This window comes from Megalops cyprinoides, chromosome 24, assembly GCF_013368585.1.
Source record: "Megalops cyprinoides isolate fMegCyp1 chromosome 24, fMegCyp1.pri, whole genome shotgun sequence".
NCBI lineage: Eukaryota > Metazoa > Chordata > Actinopteri > Elopiformes > Megalopidae > Megalops > Megalops cyprinoides.
In genome coordinates this window covers 14,842,463-14,864,250 of record NC_050606.1, presented here as the reverse complement: position 1 = coordinate 14,864,250, position 21,788 = coordinate 14,842,463, and the positions used below count along the sequence as shown (strand labels likewise).

The 21,788-nt window shown below is 45.3% G+C and overlaps 1 protein-coding gene across 1 annotated transcript in view; it reads right to left on the bottom strand.

Annotated features, from left to right (window-relative positions):
• Nucleotides 1-4,187: 4,187 nt before the first annotated feature.
• Nucleotides 4,188-21,788, bottom strand: part of myo10 (myosin X) — a 116,293-nt gene continuing 98,692 nt past the window's right edge. Inside the window, 15 exon segments of the mRNA XM_036518817.1 lie at nt 4,188-5,348; nt 5,910-6,101; nt 6,595-7,053; nt 7,923-8,043; nt 8,665-8,801; nt 9,824-10,031; nt 11,681-11,978; nt 12,757-12,880; nt 13,759-13,916; nt 14,686-14,877; nt 15,599-15,741; nt 16,517-16,572; nt 16,812-16,905; nt 19,137-19,232; nt 20,092-20,335. Of these exon segments, the coding sequence (XP_036374710.1) occupies nt 5,238-5,348; nt 5,910-6,101; nt 6,595-7,053; nt 7,923-8,043; nt 8,665-8,801; nt 9,824-10,031; nt 11,681-11,978; nt 12,757-12,880; nt 13,759-13,916; nt 14,686-14,877; nt 15,599-15,741; nt 16,517-16,572; nt 16,812-16,905; nt 19,137-19,232; nt 20,092-20,335 (2,633 nt within the window). The 3' untranslated portion in view covers nt 4,188-5,237.

Here is a 21,788-nt window from a genome sequence, read left to right as displayed (position 1 = left end):
AAATGTCAGAAATGAATTTGTTAAAAAAAAAATTAAATAAATAAAATGACAAGCTATGCCAGAAATTACTATTGCCTAAAATGTGAGTTTTTGAAGCTGTTGTTGGAATTGAACATGTTTTGGTAGACTGTTTTTTAATCTCATATTTTCGAGAGACTGGAGGTCACTGAAATTTACATTTACATACGTTTATATTTTGTGATAACAGAAAAAGGTAATGCATGGTTAAATTTGTTGATCGATGTCATTGACAAAGCACCAAAACAGCCCCTCAGCTCCTACCTGTGCATTACTCCATATGTCCCCGGCTATGCAAATTCCTGACTTTAGCACCCCTACAATTTAAAAATAACAATATCAAGTAGTTTTGACACATCATTTCTCTCTCCTGTGTCATACTTTATTTTAAGGGGCTTAGTTACTTGCTGTGAGCATGCATTTAACAAATATATTACTACAGTATTTATTAAGAAGTATGACTTTTTTAATGACCACATAGCAAGAGCAATGTAAACAGGTAACAAGATTTCCACTTTGGTTGATAATACACAGTACCACTATGGTCAGGAAATGACCACAATTTCTTTGACTGTCAATACTGATGGTTAAACCCCATCTCAATGCAAATGAACACCTCCACACATGTTAAAAATAATGTTGAATTATTTCTCATTCAATAATGTTGAATTATTTCTCATTCTTAAACTGGATGTTTCTTGCATGTTTACTGCTTGCAGTCAAGTACTAATATATTAATTATTAGGTATATAGTTCTCTTTCAATATCCTCTGAAAATAGTCTTTTATCTTACATTCATTTCTCCCTTCCCATTTTTTTCAGGTGTGGTGCTAAAGAATTCTCTCAAGCTCTTTGTAACATTATACTACCATGGAGATGATAATTCAATTCTCCCCCATCACCTTTCTCTAACAGAAGTGTATCCGACCAGACGCCCACACTGATATACGCTAATTACAAATTGTATTTCACTGATGAGAATTTAAAAGGTGTTAATCCATGTGCAAGTTGCGCAGTGTCATTGTAGTGTTAATTTAGATTAAATGTCTCATCTGGAACTACAAACACAAAATGGGTAAGGTTTCTGGGCTTCTGTTCCCAGATAAAGGTTTCTTAATTTCAGTAATTAAGTATGGATGAAATGGAATAGATCCATTCCCTCAGAAAGTAATGAGATAAAGCAATGAGAAATTGGGTTTTCTAAGTCAACATACTTCAAATGGACATCGTTTGATGGTATCTTCGACGGGGCTCTGAATCTATGTTGAAACATGAGGACTTCCGCACGTGTCTCTCTCAATGAGATTGATGAGTGTGGAATTGAAGCCGTTTTCCTTTTGTTTCTCTTTGACCCTGCCAGCAACTGAGCGAAAGCTTCACTGAAGAGTACATGACTTTTGGGCCACAGTCCATCTGGTTGTATAGTTGCCTCTCCAGAGCAAGGTGAGCAATTAAACTCAGACCAAACAGCTGTTGTCAATTTCTCTGTATAAGGCACTATTTCATATTAGTTGTATTGAAGAAAACATTGCAAGGATACAAGTTACTTCTCTGTATTTTATTGCCCCCCCGAGTATATCAAGAACATACATTTACACAATATTATTGTAAAAAAATCATTTTGTTAAAGAAATCTGAGGAATGAAAAGATATACACCTTTTGGCCCTTCAAGACCACCGTGACCCCTAAAACCCCCATCCTCTCATAAACACATTCAAAATATCAAGTCTCTCAGCACTACAACACTGACAGCCAAATGGCAAGCCCCCGTTGAGATGGGGGAAGCCTTTCCGACCCTCTCCCATCCCCCTGACCTTTAGAAAAATCAATAAGCAAGGCAGGTGTGAGATTTCGGGCTGGTTTTGAGTTTGGTTTCACTCCAAACCAGATCTACATTTGCTGTCTATAAACACGTGGCTGTCCATGAGGAATGGGGGAAGGACTCTGTTGTCTGTATATTCCCACTTGATAAAATAAAGAGCAAAACAACACGCTCCTTCTGTCTATCTTTTTATAACACTTAGAGGCAGGCAATCGCCAAGGAGTTGAATGTGCTTCAAGAATCTCATGGAAAAAAAGGAGCACAAATGATTTATTTCTCGAGAGGACCACTTCGAAGAAACACCTGTGCATAAAATACAGTTCGCCCGACTGGCCGATCTGAACCAGACTGACAGCACAATGAGCTTTCAAGCCCTTTCGCTGAAAATGGCGCCCACCCCATAAAAGTAAAATACGACTGTTTGCGGTATTTTTCACGTGGACATTAACTTGCGTCTCTTTTAGAGACCTTGCGTTTGATTGATTCATTCGGAGGTCCTATCAATAATGGACAGGACAGTTTGACCATATTGGCGTGAGTGAGGGAAAAGGCCCAGAGAGAGTATTTCGGGAAGCGCGGAGGGCTTAAAATGAGAGGGCTCGGCAGTCATGCAGAGTGAACTGGTGAGAAAGCTTCCCCTCAGTAATTTAACTGTCAGATATATTTCATCTGAGAAAAGAAATCTTGCCGGCTGCATCATGACTGCAATTTTGATTTGAAAAGAAAAAAGAAAAAGATCCAGAATGACTGCTACTGCTCCTCTATCTCACACAAATATGAACATGAATGGCAGATGAGACGTTCACAGTCAAAGCTTCACGTTGAATCATAGGCTCTGTTGGATTTTGCAAGTTTACTGCACATTTTTAAATGTTTTAAGATCCTTCAGTCACTGCATTTGACCTCGGTTCTGCTGTAGTGGATGCTGGGGCCATTTTTTTTTTTTTTTGCTCAGGTCAAATTGTGGTCAAGGAAATGCAATCACTGTTTATAACCTGCAGGAAGAAAAGCAGAAAGCAAGAGATTTTTTCCTTCCTGAGAGATGTTTTCCTTTCAAAACAAATGATATTAAAATGCAGATATATGGGGGAGGGGATGGTGACAATTATTTCTGTTTTAATCAAACTGAGATGGCTTGTTTAATTTTCTACAGTTTACTGCTAAATGGCACTGCTAATCCACCAAGATCACTGCAACATAGTCCTCTGTCACTGAATATGTTTAATTCAAAATTTAATTCCTCACAAGGTTTCTCATGAGTCTAGACTTTGCTGTCTCAATAAATGAACTTATGCATAGAAAATAACAGTACTAACATTTAAAATGTCAAAGCAAAACCATGGCAATTATGTGCCACAATTCCAAATGGCTTTTGCTGGCATGAATCAATCACCCAAATCTAGTGATCCCGCTTCATTACTAAAGTAAATAAGACATATCATAGGGTGGTGCTAGGTGCTAATTTGCCAATCAAAGAAGAAAGAGCTCACTCTATAGGACATAAAGTGGTGCATGAGGTTTCTATTCACAAACGATGAGCTTCCTCTGATTGGTCTAAACTCCCTAAGTGCCATATCAGGACCAATAATAGAAGAATGCATGTTGTGCAAAGCAGTAGAGAAGAGCTGGACTTGTTTTTTGCCTTTTACTTATTTTTAAGGATAAGTATTTTCACTTTTTAAAAAAAATTGAATTATAGGTATTTATAGGTATTTACCACAGGATGGTATTATCTAACTACAGTAATGTCGTTCTTGGGGGATTTTGTTTCTTAAAAATTTTCATCATTTGGCTGCTTTAACAGACTTCTGGATTTAACTTAAATTCCTCTGGAAACAATACCCTGGGAATTTATTTCAGGCTCTCAGTGCAGGAAATGTGTCAGAGTTTTGCTAAGTTAGTGTTTCTCTTATATTTCTATCCCAAGACAATTTCATCAGCACAGCCCACTTAATGTCCTGTTCTGGTAGGAGTGTGAAAACACATGTCTGATTAGACCTCTTCATTCCGGTCCTCTTGAGATCCTGTTGCGAGTGGAGGAGAAAAACACCCTTTACAACATTCTCAACAGCTTCCCGTCATCCACTTATGTATTTGCATTGTATTTCCAACAGGCAATAACACAAACACACCACTCAGATAAATACATCTTTAATGGCTTACTAGTGACATGTTTTAATGTCTAACACAGCTAATACAAATTATAAAAAGAACCACCATCATCATTTACAATATATTGCTGATGTTATTTCTTCAGTAAGTGTTTGAAATTGTGTAGAGAATAAAAACAGTATGTCGCCAAAGTCAAATATTGCCTTGCATCAACAGTCCTGAAAAAAAGGGAAGGCTAGAATTTCTGTCTAAAAAATGTACAGCCATTTGATAATATAAAACATTGCACATTACCATATTTGAAATCAAACAGGATGAGCGAGTACATGTGTACATTTTATACAAAAAAAGGCACAATTTCGGCAACCTCTGGGTGGAAGGCCGCCTGCGGACTTCCAGCGAAATGATGCAAACCGGGGCACAGCTAAGGAGCCGCTGCAAAGTAACAGCTACGTTGTGAGGACGTTACATCTTAGCTAGTGAGAGAAAACCGAGGAGCACTTTGCTGAGGGAATGAAACAGACAGCTCAGAATGTTGCTTGCTTTGAATTTTGGAAAAAAGTTTCTCTTTTCACGCTACTAAGACAGAAGTGCTTGCTGTCAACGTTTGGGCTTTATCAAAATAAGGCACGTTTGGAGCGGTTCTCTCACGAGCAGTGGTCTGTTCGTGTCCCTCACACGCTTAAGTAAAGCTTCTTGAATGTAACAAACATTGTTTTGTTATTCGGTCGTTTCTGTATCTGTTGCTTGTGTCATGACTTGAAATCGGATCGGCTGCTGTCGAAATGTGTAGTGCGCATCGTGGCCGAGATAATGGCCTCTTCGGAGTGTGGCACCCCTGAGCTTTCAGGAGAGGAGGAAACTGCTCTGATTAAAGGCTTCATCAATCTTAGGAACGCAACTTCCTTAACATAAGCACGAGTGAGCCACAAGAACACTTGGCAGTTACAATCCGCCCTCCCCCCCACTGTGCTTCTAATACGATCGTAAAGGCATGAAATACTAAAGGTTAACTGTCACCCTCGTCTTTCCCAACATGTTTCCCCACGTTGCTTTCGAGCAGCGCTCAAAAGCCGGGGAGAGCTCATTAAAAAGCATTCTTGTCTTTCTCTTTTGTTTTTTGCGAGTCGGCTGCGGACGTCAGAAGAAGTAGGTCTCTGATTGGCTGTCCGGAGAGGACCTGAGGCAGGCTGGCTGGGGGGGGAGGAGATCTCAGGCGAGGCTGCAGCGTGGGTGCGGTTCTGCTCCACGGAGGTCAGAGGTCAAAGGTCAAAGGCGGCCCTTTCAGCGGCTGCTGCACTGGCTGCCGTGGCTGCTGACGGAGTGGGAGGTGCTGTAGCGCTTCTTGACGATCATGCTGATGTAGGCTTTCATGAGCTTGGCAATGTCCACCACCTATGGACACAGCAGGAGAACATGTAGTCATTTCCTTTGACAAACAACAAATTCAAACATCTTCAGCTTCCCTGGTTATCATGCATTTGCCAAAGGTTGTCATTAGAAGGTGGAGCGTTATGGCAGCACTGATTAATCACTGAAGGTCGTGTTTGGATATATAGTCAAATTACCTGTGCTTCCAGGTCTAAGTCAATAGCTTATTCACAAATACCTACAGTTACAAAGAATTTCCTATTTCCTATCCTTCATAGCTTTTGCTAAAGAAAAATGCCTACAGTAAGTTCATCTTTGTATGATTCATTAACTGCTCATTGTGATGTATTAACAGTGAATTGCTTTCTGATTCATTTCACGTGACAAACCTACCAAATGACTGTAGGGTTACAAAAATTCATGCACACATGGTTTTCTCACATGAATATGGTGTACACCTGAAAACTCAAAAAATCTTGCATGTGAGTGTAAAATGTAAGGCTGACACCTTACATCCTCAGCTTAATGTTGCTGCAAAGCTTGAAGAGTGCTATGCGTCGTCTCAGGACTGGGAGGGGCACCTACCAAGCTGGTGTCGAAGAGCAGCTCCCGGCCCTCCACTGCGATCTTGTAAGCATTGGGCAGTGGTGCCCCGAAGGACAGAATGTGCTCGTAGGGGAAGACCTCGAGGGGGCGGGGCTCCCCGCGCTTATACAGAGAGATGGCCTCTGCACTAACCCCTAACCAGAGCTCCTGGGGGAAGGTGCCATCCTTACACTGCAAAGAAGAGGACCATACACATTAGTCGCCCAACAGGAAAGATACCTACAGCCAGCCTTCCTTTGCCAGGCTTTTGCTTATTTTTCACTCTGCAAAATACTACAGTGTTCCAGTATTGATTGAATGCTCTGTCTATGGTGTTGTACTTTGCTTTATTTCAAAATGAACAAAAGCCAAGACAAAAGCTGCCTGCTGAAATATTGTTGAACAGATTCAGGTGGAACCACAAAGGAGAAACAAGGCAAAGAGATGCTGTACATCAAGAGAGAAGAGTACATGGACAGAGAGAGTAAGAGAGGCATAAAGAGAGAACAAGGAGGTGGTGGTGAACAAGGAGATGGTGATGGTGCAGGAGGTGGTGAAAAGGAGAGAGACTCACCGAAAAAGAGGAGATGTGAGACACAGAGGCAGGAAGACAGATGCAGTGATGGGAAGGACAAGAGGTAGAGAAGGAGGGATGAGAACTGAGGACAGGCCTGGGGACACTCACCTCCACGTTGAAGAGGGTGGAGCCGTACCCGGGCCACTCCTTCACCAGGGCCATGTACTTGACCATGGCCTGCTCCTGGGTCATGGACTGCAGCCTCTTCCACTTATCCAGCAGGCTGGCGCGGACGGCGGCGATCTCCTCTCGCATCCAGGCCTCCAGCATGTTCTCCTCCTCCAGCCGCTGCCGGCTGACCGAGCCGCTGCGGAAGCTTCGGCGCAGGGTGCCCTCCAGGAAGCTGGAGCGCTTCCGGTCCCCCCGCTCGGGCCCCGTGGGCGAAAACGTCCGGGCCGACTGGCTGATGCGGGCCCGCAGCCGCCCCATGGGGAACACCTGGCCCATCTCGGGCACGGCTGCCTGGGGGCTGTAGTCTCCCAGCAGGTACTGGAGGCGCAGGGCGCTCAGGAATTGGAGAGTCTCTTCGGGGGCGGGGTACTGGCCACGGATCACTGCCTCGTGGGCCTGTGGTGGGATTGGGGGGGAATTGGAAGGGTCGTTCATTAGCAAGTGTTATTTTCAGGTTGTAGCTAAAAATATTTCACTGGACCTGGTTCCGATGATGACCACACAGCATTCCAAACTGACTAAACCTGAATCCCCTCAAATATTCACCACTCCTACATGACACTTTGTCCTTGTTTTACAGACAAATGGGAAAGTAGGTATCTGGTAGTAAACTGCCAATCAGTGCCAACTTTCACACAAACAGGGGAATAGAGCAGGATCCTCATACTCCTTAATTACAGAAATACACAGTACTATAATAAAAACGGGGGAAAAAAGTCTATGGAAACAAATTCCCCTAATCAACACCAGCAAAGTGTGAAACGGCACTTATTGAGAAGTGTTGCTGGATTCAGCAGAGTGCAAATGCAATTGCATCACAGCGTCAGCCCTGCAGATCCGTAAGGACTCTTGTTAGAACCTTTATTTTTAAAATGTGACACAAGCAGCGCTCAGCCACTACTGTTGCGTCTCACTGCGTGGATATCAAACAACTGAAGGAAGTGAGATGTTTTTCTGGTGCCGAAGTGGAAGCAGGCTGATGAGGGATCACTAATATTGCATGACTAGAATGATCCTGTCCATTAGGAGCAATGAGCAGATGTTAGAGCCGTGTGACCACATTAGGAAGGACTGGGTCAGAATCAAATCTGTAAGTCCATATCTGCAGAGCAGTCCAGGTGATTCTAGAACATCTGTTCCGAACCTACCATCTGTGGTTATGCCTGGACACCGTGGGTTCATATAGTGATGTTTTTAAGCCAATTCTTGACTTCTATATTTCTGGGCAGAAAACAGAGCATTCTGGGTTCACCTTTGGCTCTTACCTGCTCAAACATAAAGGCAAATTCCACGCTGTCCTTAGGCACATTGTCAGTGTCCAGGAAGCAGTAGAGTTTGAAATAGAATTTCCATCCTGTATTGTGCTCCTCTTGGCTAGCTGAGAGCCTACAAAATAAGTAAATAAGCAGGTGGTGAAGAGCACAAACACACTTACACTTACAAACACACAATGGCATGATGAAGTGGAGTGGCCTGTCTACTAAAGCTAAGAGAAAATCTGATTGTTGCCTCAGCTTTGCCATTGTAGAAAGATAAGGATGGGATTTTGGAATGCTTGTCTGAATGACACACACCGATATTCAACATGAATGAAAAAAACTGTGTCTATGTGAAAAGCTGAGAAAAATATCTCTCTGACGTGTAACCACCTGAGTCTTAGTCCTTATTCTATGCATTTTTATTATTTCTAAAGCGGTATTATAAGAATCCCATTGGCACATACCAATAGTTGTTATAAACAGCAGATTCATACAAATAGTCGCTCACATGAGCTTACTGTAGCTTAGCCTGGAGATGTGGATCTTTATAAGTAAACTAGACCACTGTCAGTGAGTATTTTAAGTGGAGCGCAGTGCATTTATTCCTACATTTCCCCAATTCATATTTTGCCATTCTGAAAAGGAGTTATAAAACATGGAATCATCCAGTTGTTGAGGGGCGGATCACCAATGGATGGGTGAATGGGGTCAGGTGAACAGGTTGCGGACAGGATTCAGCCACACTCACTTCTCAAACTTGGCCAGGACGTCGGCCACCACAGTCCGGCTCTCGATGGCTTTGTCGACGCTGTCGTTGTGCTCGAACAGGGCGAACATGTTACGGCTGTCCTCCATGGCTAACCCCCGGATCAGCTTCTCCACCACCTGCAAGGGCGGAGCCAGATGCTTACTGCTTCTCACAGGCAGCGAAAATATGAGACATCCAGACAGTTACAAGATCAGCGGGTCAGAATGTGTTATACCCAAGGTAAGAAGCACCACACAGATTATCCATTTCATAAAAATTCCACCCCTGGGCAGTACAGATTCAAACAACACAAAGAGATACAGAGTCACTTTATCTCTTCTATCTAGAATTTCTTTAAAATCCACACATGAATGTACAAAAAATGAATGTACATGCATAAAAAATGTCAAGCACCCTCTACATTCATCAAAGTAGAATATAGCCATGACCTCTCGCTCTACTGTTTTACAATGAGCGAGGGCTCTTATCATTCTTCAGAGTCTTCAGAAGAGGGGCACCGCGCCAGGCGGGAGAAACTTAAATGAGATCAACGCTTCCATTAATCTGGGGAACAACAGCAATGATGCAGCTTCCCCCTGCTAATGTGAAAAGGAACCTCGATTTCTCTGAGTGGAAGTGGACGGGCCAGACAATTACGGCATTATGCACACATCTGATTCAGTGATGTCTCCCCCCGTCCATCTGTCATACACGCTGCGATCTGCAGGGAATCCGATATTTCCATTAAGAGGACTGTGTGCTCCATTCGGGTTGGAAGAGGCTCCTGCGATCCTCCACCCCCCCCCCCCCCCCCCCCCAACAGGGGACGGGGTGGGTGGACAAGACACACCCTCAGCTGAGCAGCAGGAAATGAATGGAAGAAACAGCTCTAAGCCTAGAGTGTCACATTCTGTTTTATAAGACGCGTGGGTAGGGGGAAACAGGTTTGACATGTGACCTTTTGAATAACAAGTCACGCCGGAAAGGGGAATGACATCCCCTCTCTCTAAAGGCAAAGAGAGACAGAAGGCTGGGTCCCCGAGAAGCGTAAAAAAAAACAGAAAGCGCAATGACAAATGGCCTAATTGCCGAAGCGCGAGCTCGCGGCGGTGATTAATCGTGTCTTTACGGCGAGCCACATGTCATGCCTGGCGCTCACCTCTCCCGCGGTGGTGTGGGAGTTGATGGTGATCTTGCAGGAGCCGCCGCCGTGGCAGTGCACCGTGGTGGTCATCTCCTGCCGGCCGATGATGGCGCGGATCTCCTCCTGGGACGGAACGAACTCCCGTGTCTTGGTCTTCTTCAGGGACTCGTGGGCGAAGGCGGCGTACTTCTCCATCTCTGTGCTGGGGAAGAGCTCCCGGGTCCTGAGGAAGAAGGACCGGAAACATCAGTCACCCCACAAATACGCTGTGAGCTGGAGCTTTTTAGTTGTGCTATGACAAGTTAAGGTAGATAATAATGACTAAAAGGTCTACCATGGAGTAGAAGGGTGTTCTATGGTCAGAAGGAGCATATGGTTCAGTGATGACCATATTCTGTGATACAAATCATCCTTAAATCAACATTGACTCCTGTTGTCTGACTGTAGGTTGGGCCTCAAAGAAACAGCACAACAAAAAAGACACCTCCAAATCCATCAAATGCTATAAGGTTCACAGTAGCTGAAGACGATGAAGAACAATACAGCTTTCAGCACATTTAGCTGTCATATTTCACTAGGATATGAAAGCTTCTTTTTCCTTTCAAAGACTTTTGTTGGATTAAGGTCCATTGGGTGGCAACAGAAACATTGAGAGCAGGTGAATATACAGCAAGCTTTGAATCTACAAATGCCACAAGTGCAGTGTGGATCAGACCTATCTGAATAACTGAATGCTGACCTGAACTTGACAACAAACATTATAACATTAAATATACTGATAATAAATAATGAAAATATGAGAGTAAGGTGTTTCTCAAACTTAGTTTGTTCATTTGTGCTTTTGAAACTAATTAGTAATACAGATGGGTATTGGACCTCAGATTAATTACTTGTTCATTTAATTAAATTTTCTATGCCCTATAATGATAAATTGATTCAACAACTAATTAATCTTGATATAATTGAATATAAATCTGTAGAATTAATTGCTTTAAAAGGCAAAATGAGCTCAAATAAGTTTAAAAACTTTGTTTATCTTTGTTCATACAAACCTCCAACAGCACATATTTTGTTATAAGGGTTACATGTACATAACTGTCAAGCGATGTCAATACTAAACCAGTAATTAATTATCTGCTCAAACAAAACAAATCAATCAAGCGCTCAGTTGAATGAAAAACATTAGGTCTCCAGAAATAGGGTTGAGCTACACTTTGCTGGAGACACAGAAGACTTGATCAATTTTCCCACTGAAAATGCATAATATTATTCCATTGCAGCTCTAAAATTATGTCAACACACATATAGCCACATATACACCATCTTATATTACCATCACAATATTATTGTGATGGTAATTATTCTTCTTTATAGTGGGAATGTGTTTAAATGTTATTCTCATGTGTGCACATACAAAATTTATGATCAAGATGTTGATAAGGGCCATACTCCATTTGCAAGATAAGACAACTCTGTAAACAGTTGTGAGTCAAAGTCCTGACAGAAAATTTCTCTCTCTCTAAATAAACTTGTACATCTGCGGTGACCTAGAAGACCTAGCGGTTGCCTACACATCTAAAATGCAATTACAGAAGAGAGTTGATTCTCACATTCTGAAGTAATTATCACTCCCAGGAAGCAATACATTAATCACAGATATTCAAAAAAACCTACCCTGGTGTTACTCACTCTTGAAATGGTGTGGTATTGAGGATAACACAGTGGTAACTGCACCACAATCCAACAAACCAATTTCAAAATTTGGAATCAAATAAAGAGAAATGTTTTTTATGGATGCTTTTGTGCATATACTCCCTTTCGAACACTTGGGCGAAACCCTGCCCCCAACTTCTAAGCCACGCCCACCCTCACCTCTTAAGGTGGAACTTGAGGTACTTGAGGATGCTGCGGGACGGGGTAAAGGTGCAGCTCATGCAGGCCAGGATCTGCCAGGTGCGCAGGTTGCCCGGGCTGCCCAGCTGTGGCGCCCGCGTCGTCTGCTTGACCAGCTGGCAGTAGAGCTCGTCGCGCAGGGGCCGCAGGTCCTGCCCCGTCTGCAGGATGCCCTGGATTATGGGCACGGGGTCGGCCACGCCCTCCAGGTGCTGCAGCGAGTTGAAGACTTTGAGGGCCTCGTCCTGGAGAGTGGTGTAGCCCTTGTCCTTCAGCACTGGGAAGGGGCGGGGGGGTGACAGAGTTAGTGAGGTAAACAGGTTTAGCTTTTTTCTGGGTTTAAACATTGTGTGAAATATAGACCTGTTCTTTGTAATGGCATGATAAAAATATTTCAATGCCTTGGAATGTAGTCGATTTCACACCCCACTGGGAATGTTTGTGAAGCAACAGGTGCTACAATTAATATTAAAAGAACTATCCAAACTGATCATGCTGGTAGATGGAGACTAATTTTTGCAAATTAGAGTGCCACGTTCCTGAGCAATGGGACATCTGTAAGATTTTATCATGTGCTCAAATGCTCACAGTAAAAATGGTAAAATACAAATCCTTTAAAGCTAAATGTATAGTGAGAAATAAATCTGGCCACTTCATAAGGGAGGCTATCCTTTCTACCCATCTGTGACATTAAACTTAATCTAATAGAGCAAATAATTGTAGCTTAACAGCTATGTGTTGTGTATATAGATATACACAGGGCTGGTCCTCGCATTTCTGGTATCCTAGGCATTGGATCAGCGGCTAGGGGTAATTTAACTGAAGACCTGCAAAATGCTAGGCCCTGTGTGTCATTGGTTATTTTTTTTTCCTGTCAATCACTCAACTACCCACTGTGAAGCAGAACAACCACACCCACACACACACATGCACACAGGCACACACACACACACACACACACACGCACACACACACACACAGTACATTAACGATGGAAACACTTGCTTTTGATTTTACATACACCCTCCCCCAGCCCATAAAAAGGCGTCCCTTACAGCTGAGGTGGATGTCTCCATAGGGCAGGGGGAGCAGGGGTGAGTGCAAGGGATGGTGACTGTAGCGCAGGATGGGGTTCCTCTTGTAGATCTGCTCCACCACCTCGCCATTCAGGCAGTTCTCCTGCGGCACGGGACGCAACAGCACAGGCGTTACGCCAACGGCCGGAGAGAGCGACCAATCTCCCCCAAGCCCCCCAAGGAGCAGCAGCCTGACTCACGTTTTCCCGCCAAGCGAGAACCTGCGCCCTGCTTACGGGATGAAGAGCAGACGCCGCCCACCGGTCAAGGAGGCAACATGTCATTTTTGACAGGGCCTCTTGTTTTGTCTGGAATGCTTATTTATTTATTTCTTTAATTGGATTCATTTATTTCTTTACAGGGACTGAGTCATCACTGTTGGCTGTGAGCGGATGCGGGGGAGACGCAGATGACAGATGCCAGAAATGAGGCCTGTTAGCTTTTGACCCCCCCCCCCTCCAATAACACTCGGCTGTCACACAAGAGCTGCAGACACCATCATTTCCTGGACCTGATGTACGCTGGAGGCTGCTGGGAAATCTGCCTGCCACCGCATTTAACCTCATTTGCGTGAATGACAGGGAACTACATCAAAGGTCTCGCTGCCAAAAAAAAAAAAGATGCAACGCGTACAGAAATAAACTTAATTGCGAAGTCGAAAACATACTCACACCATTTGCTTCCTGATAGAAAGGTGGATAAGACATTGCACTCACACAAAGGACAACGATAACCAGCGCCCCAGAACATCAGGTTCCATTACAATCTTATGAAATAAGGTTAAAAAAGATAAGAAAATGAAAATGCCCTGCAGTGCACGGCTCTCCTGATCGGAGGGAACGTTTGCATCTCAAACAGCTTTGAGTCACAAAACAAATCAAGGTGAGCTTCAAACGCGGTTTTCAAAGCTTTTGAGTGAGAAGGCCTAGAGCTCTGACAGAAGCCCAGCCATGGCCTGTGGAGGGCGGTGAGCCAACACACCTTAATGTCCTGTATGAGCTGCTGGGTGGGCGTGTCAATAGGGGCCTTGGTGTCGATGACATTCTGAATGGCACTGGACCAGCGCGTGGCCTCATTGAGAAGCTTTGTGTAGAGGCGGTAACAGTGCTTCCGACCGTACACTATCACGTTCCAGTAGCCTGAGAGCGAGAGAGAGAGAGAGAAAGGGAAGGAGAATGACAGAGAGACACAGAGAGAGAGGGAGAGAGAAAAAGAGTGAGTTACTCTTTGGGTAATCTCAGCAGCCCGGATAACAAATGAATAATGTCATCTGCCACGACTGTTCCTTCCTCCCGCTGTGATGCAATGCAGCGTATAGCGGGAGAAACAATACCATAGAAATAAAAATCAATTTAATGAAAAAAAGGATGACAATTTGTCATGCCATTCGGTGAGACGGAGCTCCGGATGACCAGAGCGTGGCACGAACTTGCACTTGCGGTCTCAAAGTTGATAACACCGAACGATTTCCTTTCCGCAGCTGGATGACAAACGCAAGCACCCGCAGTCTCTTTTCGGACGCAAACTGCATTCGTGCTCTGAGCTGATTGGTTTTCACATCAGCAGGGAACTTATGTTACGTTCACACAAGGATCTAAGTCTCAGCATGTGATCTCTTTGGCTGTCCAAAAAGTTGATGCCTAATTTCTTTCAAAAAAAAATTAATTAAAAAAAATATTTTTGTCTTCTTTGAATAATCTAAAATATAAGATTTGATTTCTTTTTTGATCACTGCATAATTTTACTTGTTTTATTTAATAGTTTTGATGTCTTTACTATTATTCTAAAATGTGGAAAATGATGAAACTAAAGAAAAAGTAGGTGTGTCCAAACTTTTGACTGGTACTGTATGTGTGAGCAGTCAAGTGGATAGGGGTGAAAACGCATTGGAAGTGCAGGGATCCCGACCTGTCTCCTTGAAGACCTTCTCGTCGGGTGGCACCACGGAGCAGAGGCTGTTGAGCACCAGCGTGCCCAGCTTGAGGGCATTCCTCTCTGAGCTCTTGTAGTAGTCCAGGGAGTTGTGGGTGAGCAGGAACCAGCGTTTCTTCAGTTTCAAGGAGGCCCTGCTGCTGTTCTTCATCTCCTTGTGAAGCCATCCTAAGGGCAGGATGCGCACATGCCACGGGGTTTGGAGAAAACAAAAGGGGACTTGGCATAAACTCAAGCGGGAAGAGAAAACCCCTGTAAATACAGGCTTAAGGCCTTGAGCCAACAGCTCAGTGAGCGTTTAAGTCATTTCAAAAGCAATTTTGAAAACCTGACACAACACAGTAGTGTCTAAAACACCTCAACGAGAGGACATACTATCTATCAACAAACGGGTAATTATACAACAGGTGCCCAGAACATTCCGAGCCATTTGAAATTACTTGCGAGCCAAGAAAACTGCCTAACTGAGAGAATACTCTGAGGAATTCAAGTCCACCTTTGAGAAACGGGGCAACAAAGTTCAATACCAGACCATTCAGCTTTTGTGTCTCATTTCAAATTGTCAAAGCTGAAGTTACAACAGCTCAAAGCTTCACTACATTTGTTGTACTGAATGAAAACATCATATAACTAATAATGTGAATGTTTGATTAAAAAATCTTCAGTTTTCACCACTGTATACTGAATAAAATAATTATATAAGCTAGCTACAAGCTTCACCTTAGAGGTGAACAACTGGACTTGACCCCTGCTTTAACAAATGTGCCAGTACGTTATTTACCAGTAGTGTACAACTGAGAACTCTTGGTGCTTTTCATAATCTTTGGTCAGATCAGTGGTCAGAACTTTTGCCCTGACGCCCTGGTGTGTGCGTGGGGAGGGGCCTCACCTCGGACGATGAACTCCTGTCCCTCGACGCGCGTGTCGCCTTTGGAGCGCTGCAGCAGGGTGATCCAGTGGTGCATCTCCTCGGGCGTGTCCGCATTGCAGTGCAGCACGCGGTTGGCCGTGATGATCACGAACGAGTTGGGCCTGGCAGGTGGGAAAGCAGACACCAGACAGCTGAACGTTCAGGAAAGGAAGGAGGCGTCCCTGCAGCGAAAGCACTCCTGCGAGAATTGCGCCTGAATCGCCTTCTGTGCTCTAACGCTGGTCTGATCTGGTAGCGCGCTGTAAAGTTCACCTCAGTGGAAAGAATATACAGTACACACTAAGCAGCTGGTGGGTGTGTCCCGTTGTGTCTTGACCTGCTAGCACCCTTCACTCTTATGTACTGTAACCTGGAAGAGGAGGGGTCAGGAAACGAGGGTAGTGACTCGGAGTTTTGCAACAGGGCAGGCTGTTTACTTCAGTAACATACAGAGCAGAACTGAGACTGAGGCTGGAACAAGTTAATTGACTTTTTCCCTGAATCAAGAAGGCTTCCTGCCCCATAAAACACATTATATGTGAAATGTAAATGGAGCTCTAACAAAAATACATTTTTTTACTGTGGATTAGATTGTCAATAATGTGAGGAATGTTGAAATGGCACACTGGTGACATCCGAGTCATAAAAATGTTTTGTCCCATAAGAATGCTAATGTTTCGTAATGTTTGCTACTAACATTTCCACTCCACATTCTTTCAAATTCACTCTAAAGCTTCTGGATTTTCAGGTTCGGATAAAATATAACTTATGGAAATAGAAACCAAATAAGACTGGGAGTTCACCTGTTACTGCATGTAAGAGGAGCTGTATGTTTTCAGCTGAAAGGGTAACAACCCCTGGATCTGGGTGCACTGCAAGCCGCTCGGTGTTTCTTACCTCTCAGGGTTGTCGGAGGCGCACACAGAATCGATCATCCCGACGTCGAGGGTCCCCTGCGCAGGAAACAGACGGTGTCCTCATTAGCACACACGACCACCGACAGTGCGCACATTTCACCAATCAGCGAGGGGGCATCAGTTCAATTAACTACAGAATAGGTCACCAGATTTCACGTTGTGACCGTAAACCGCGGCAAGAAGATGGGCGTTGGCACAGAGGCCGGCAGGTTCACCGGGGAGGGGCCGGACCCCTTGCAGCTGCATGGAATTAGGCCCCGCCCCCCGTTACTCACCACTGCATTCTGGGGGTTGGCCTGCTCGTCGTGCATCTCGCGGATCTCCTGCTCGGTGGAGCTGTGGACCTGGCTCAGGACGCTGAACCACTGGCTATACGGAGAAGAGAAGGAGGGAGAGGGGGGGGGGGGGCGAGGGTGTCAGGCAACTCGGCTCTCTTTAATGAAAAAAAAGAGGAAAAATAGCGCGTGGCGAGCCGGTCTCTCGACTGCTGCCATATGGCGTGTGTTTGCTCCTCGCAAGCGCGTGCCTGTCCTGCCGGGGGGCCGAGAACAAGCGGGTCTGCTGCCGGTGACAGATGACAGGGCGGAAGGCGCGAGAGACCAGGCTCGCGGAGAGAGAGAGAGAGAGCGGAAAATGCAAAATGGTGCATATTTTTTTAACACATATACACCAGAAATGGCTGCCTCCCATCTTGAAGCCCATTCGTCACCAGCAAAAGCCCAGACAGAAACAGACAGAAGCAAGAGAGTGAGAGAGAGAAAAAATGGGTCTGTCATAAAATAACAAGCTGCTTTGATAGTACTATCTACACATAGATGCCTATTCCATCTCCCAATACTCCGAAGTGATGCAATTCCTCTGGCTTATTACTTTCAATTTACACTCTGCTCTACCTATGCGCTGCCTTCCAAATGCGATGGTGTCACTGCATGAGGCCTTTCTGTGTTATTGCCTCAGCTAACAGCATCACAGCAGTACGCCACTGTTATTACTGGGGATTGTTTAGCTTGGAGACTGTGATAATTTATCCAGTTGGAACAAACATGCTGGGGAAATTTAGGGAACAAAGTGAAATTTGGGACCAAAGTGACAACGACCCTGCTGTGGCCGCCATCACCACAGTTTGTCAGCCACAGTTTCCTCTCCTTTTGCTCATTATAGATACCTAGATAATGAACAACATACTTCACCATGGATGGATCAATATCCATTCAGACAAAACTGCCTGAGACTATCGTTCAGTTGTGTTTACACAACGTGTGTAAATTGGTTGTATCTTTTCAGCATAAATCTTTGCCATCTGTATGATAGCAAAAGCACGGGACATCTTAAATATCAGCTTCAGTCATAAATGATAAAGCTTATTCATTTATTTATTGATGGCAAACACAGACACACACGCAATGGCAATTCCTCTCTGTCAGGACGCTCCTCACTTCCTCGCGCAAGCGGGAGACTGAGGGGGGAGAGGAAAAATGAATAACCCTGGAAGCTGCCGCCTGCCCTGGCGAACCCAAACACCGGTTTGTGTTTCTGTTGTCAACACTGGCGACGCTGTTCTTGAGTCTGTTGTCACTGAATACACCCCGTCAACCTGAGTGGGACTGTCTATGCAGCGTTCTGATTTCCTGGAACCACTAACCCTCGAACAGTAAAGGGAACCTGAGAGGTCACGGCACAGAATCCAAATGGTAGTTTTCACACTTGCAACAACCAATAAACCATAATCGAGTTTGGTTGCATGCAACAACCAAAAACCAACATCAAGTTTGGTTGCACGCCACTGGGCTAAGGTTATACCCTTGAACTCAGGCTGATTAATGGATATCCAGTGCCGAGATGTACTGAATATGAAGTATGGAGCAATTCTGTAAAATGCTACTCGATCCGTCATCCCTATGACAGCACTTTTGCTCAGTAATGCAAATATTGTTTTTTTTTGTGGCACTGTTTTTCTCACGGCAACAAGAATGACAAATAACCGGGATCAGTGTCACGACTGGCGCCCGTTCCTTGCAAGGGTTTTGATTTCCTGCTACAAAATCGAAAGCTGCTTGATATTTTTCGCTCTGTTGTCTTGACAGGGTGTCACCCGAATCCCTGAGAATTGCATCGGAGATGGAGAGGGGACGTAACTGAATCAGGCTGTGTGTTAAGCACATTGAAAGGTGTTATTAGACAGAGGAGTGTGGGTTGGTACATCTTGCCGAGTTTATGGCAGGGTGTTGACATACAGGGACAGAGGATGACAGGACTGTTGGCGCTATGCACTAGTGACAAGCACTAAGACATACCCCAATGCACACGCACACACACACACACACACATACATGCACAGTAGCATATATTCACATTCACAACAGTAGCATAGTGTCTAGTTTCCCCAAGATAAGACTGCTAATTGGCTGACTGTAAATGTGATCCCTTTAGCTCTCATGCACATTTAAATAAACTGGCAAAAGGCAAACACTTTGGGGTTAAATGAGACATGACAAAAAATGTGGCCACCAAACACACTCTCCCACACATCAGCCACTGTCTTTCATTGAACAACTGCCCCTTCCCGTCCAGGATTCGGCGTGGAGACTCGAGGGACTTGCCTGGCATCTTCAGCAGACTCGGCAATCAGGTGGTAGGTGCGATCCGGCATAACAATGTCGATCCCGTTCTCCTTCCCCGTGTTGTCCACGATCTCTCTGGAAGGAGTGAGCACACAGGGCCGGGGTTAGCTCTACCGCCTCATGCAGGCCCTTGCTGAGGCAGTGGGGACCTGAGCACGTAGGCCCAGTGACTCCCGCGTGACTATACCTCTGGAGTCCCGCCACCCCCCATGAGTCCTGTTTGTTTGATGTTGGGAGCACCCCTGCCTTCTCTGTGGATGGCTGTGATTGCTATCTAAAACCTGTTGACTAAACACAAGATATACCAGGCCTGTGATACTGACTCCTTCCACAGGGGCTTCCAGGAACCCACACGGCCACTGTTGCAATTTCTACAAATAGTAGCCCAAACCCTAAATAGGGGTCAGCCAGTGGAAGGACCTCTTTTCAACCTGCTGAATTACGTGCCGAATGAAAGGTCTGCTGGGGCAGACGACCACCCTTTTTAGGGCTCTCTGACTGATACCGTGGCTGATAAAAAGAGGGCCCCTTTAAGAAAGATGCAATGGTGCATGTCAAAGCATGAATGGGAAATCAGCTGGACATCAAAGCCTGAAGGAGCAGAGGGACTTCCTGTTGCTCTGATATTGACTGGCTGGGTTTAAATTTTCCACTGTTTCCCATCTGTGCCAGCAACAGAGCTTGTTTCAGTCAATTCTGTGTCTGGAATTTAAAATATCATGGCTGGTGACCAACTTGGCAATGCAGTTTAAGGCCATTTTTTAGGGGCTTGGACAAAAAAGCAACAGCATTCAAAACTACATCTATTAAAAGCACGACGATGCTCTAAGCTCAGGACCTGATAGTGCAGCCACGTTTGACATTAAGTGCGCCTCGCAATCAGACCGTGAAGCGTTTAGCGCGAAGCACGCAGCACCCCCTCCTGGTGGCTTACTTGGCGGCATGCATGTCCAGCGTGCCCTTGAGCTTCTCCTCGCTGTCGTTCTCGAAGTACATGAGCTTGCTCTGCCGCAGCACGAACCAGCGGCGCTTCCAGTTGCGACGGGACAACGTGGAGGAGCCGCCCCCTTTCTTGTGCAGCCAGCCCTGCTTGAGGGCCTCCTGCTTGGCGCGGAACCACAGGAAGGTCTCGTCCTTCAGCACGCACCAGCGCTGCTTCCAGGTGTTCATCAGTCCCCCTGTGGGGGGGAATGGGGGGGGGGGGGGGCAAGAGACGTGATGGGGAAGGATATGGGGGAGGGAGGGGTAGAGGGTGGGGAGAAGAGATGGAGAGGAATGCAGGGGAGGAAGGGGTAGAGGGCAAAGAAAAGAGAGGGAGATGGGGAGGAATATGGGGAGGAAGGGGTAAAACGCATAGAAAATAGTGGGAGATGGAGAGGGATGTGGGGGAGGAAGGGGCAGAGTGTGGAGAACAGAGACGGAGAAGGGGAGGAATGTGGGGGAGACGGGGTAGAGGGTCAGGCAAAGAGGCGGAGTTGGGGAGGGATATGGAGCGGTGGAAGAGCAACAGAGGAATGGTAGTGGGAGGGGGGTGGAAAAAAAGGGGAGAGTAGGCGAGAAAGGCAGGACGATGGGAAACAAAAGGTGAGAAAGGAGAGGTAGGAGAGGCAGGGACCAAAGGAAGAAAGCAGAAGGGAGGTGGGTGGGAGGAAAAGAGTAAGAGCAGAGGGAGAGGACAGGATGGAGAAAGAGAGGGAGAGAGAGAGAGAGAGAGAGAGGGAGAGAGAGAGAGAGAGAGAGAGAGAGAGAGAGAGAGGAAGAGCACATAAGGCAGAGACAAGAGTAGGCGGAGAGATGGCATTTTGAAAAGAGACAGATAAGGGTGAAAAGAGTTAGAAAGCCAAACAGAAGGGGAGAGGGAGGAGAGAGAGAGAGAGAGAGAAGAACAGGGAGATTGAGAAGGAGAGTGGAGGAAGAGAAAAAGAGAGCCAGGGGAGATGGATGGTGAGGTGGGGAGATGTTAAAATGAAGTAACACGAAACATAGGGAGACAGAAACAAAGGGATAAGGAGGAGAGAGGAAGAGATGGGCAGGGCACACAGGGAGAGGGAGAGATAAAAAGATGAGAAAAAGGAAGAGCCATCTATGCCAAGCACAACCCTTCATGGGAGGAGGCGATGACAGGGAAAATCAATACAGACAATCCACAGGATTGATAGGGATTTTCTGGAAGTAGCTACTCATAACATAACAAGGGAGACACTTCATTTCATGTGCTCACTAGATACCCTTAACGCAAATCAAATTCATATCAAATACCTTGTTTGTACCCTTTCTCGGAGTGAGTTATTTACCAGAAAGGTTAAATGTAGTAATGTTAAATTTTTTTTCTGTTTTTTGGAATATTTTGCTTGATGTTCCCACAGGTCCAGGTTCCAGGCAATCTTGCTTCACTGCTAAGCCACATGGTTGTACTGACAGCGTAACTGATAACAGATGAGTGAACAGCAGGTTTACCCCCTCTGGCTTTCTTTAAATCCTCAACACCATGATAACGAATCTGACTGAGCTTATTTGGCGTATCACACTGTACAACCCCCCCGCCTCCATTCTCCCAAATGCAGTCAGCATTAGCTCTGCATCACTGTGCACTGTTTTTACAGTGGCTGTAGTGCCACCTAGTGGTTGAGT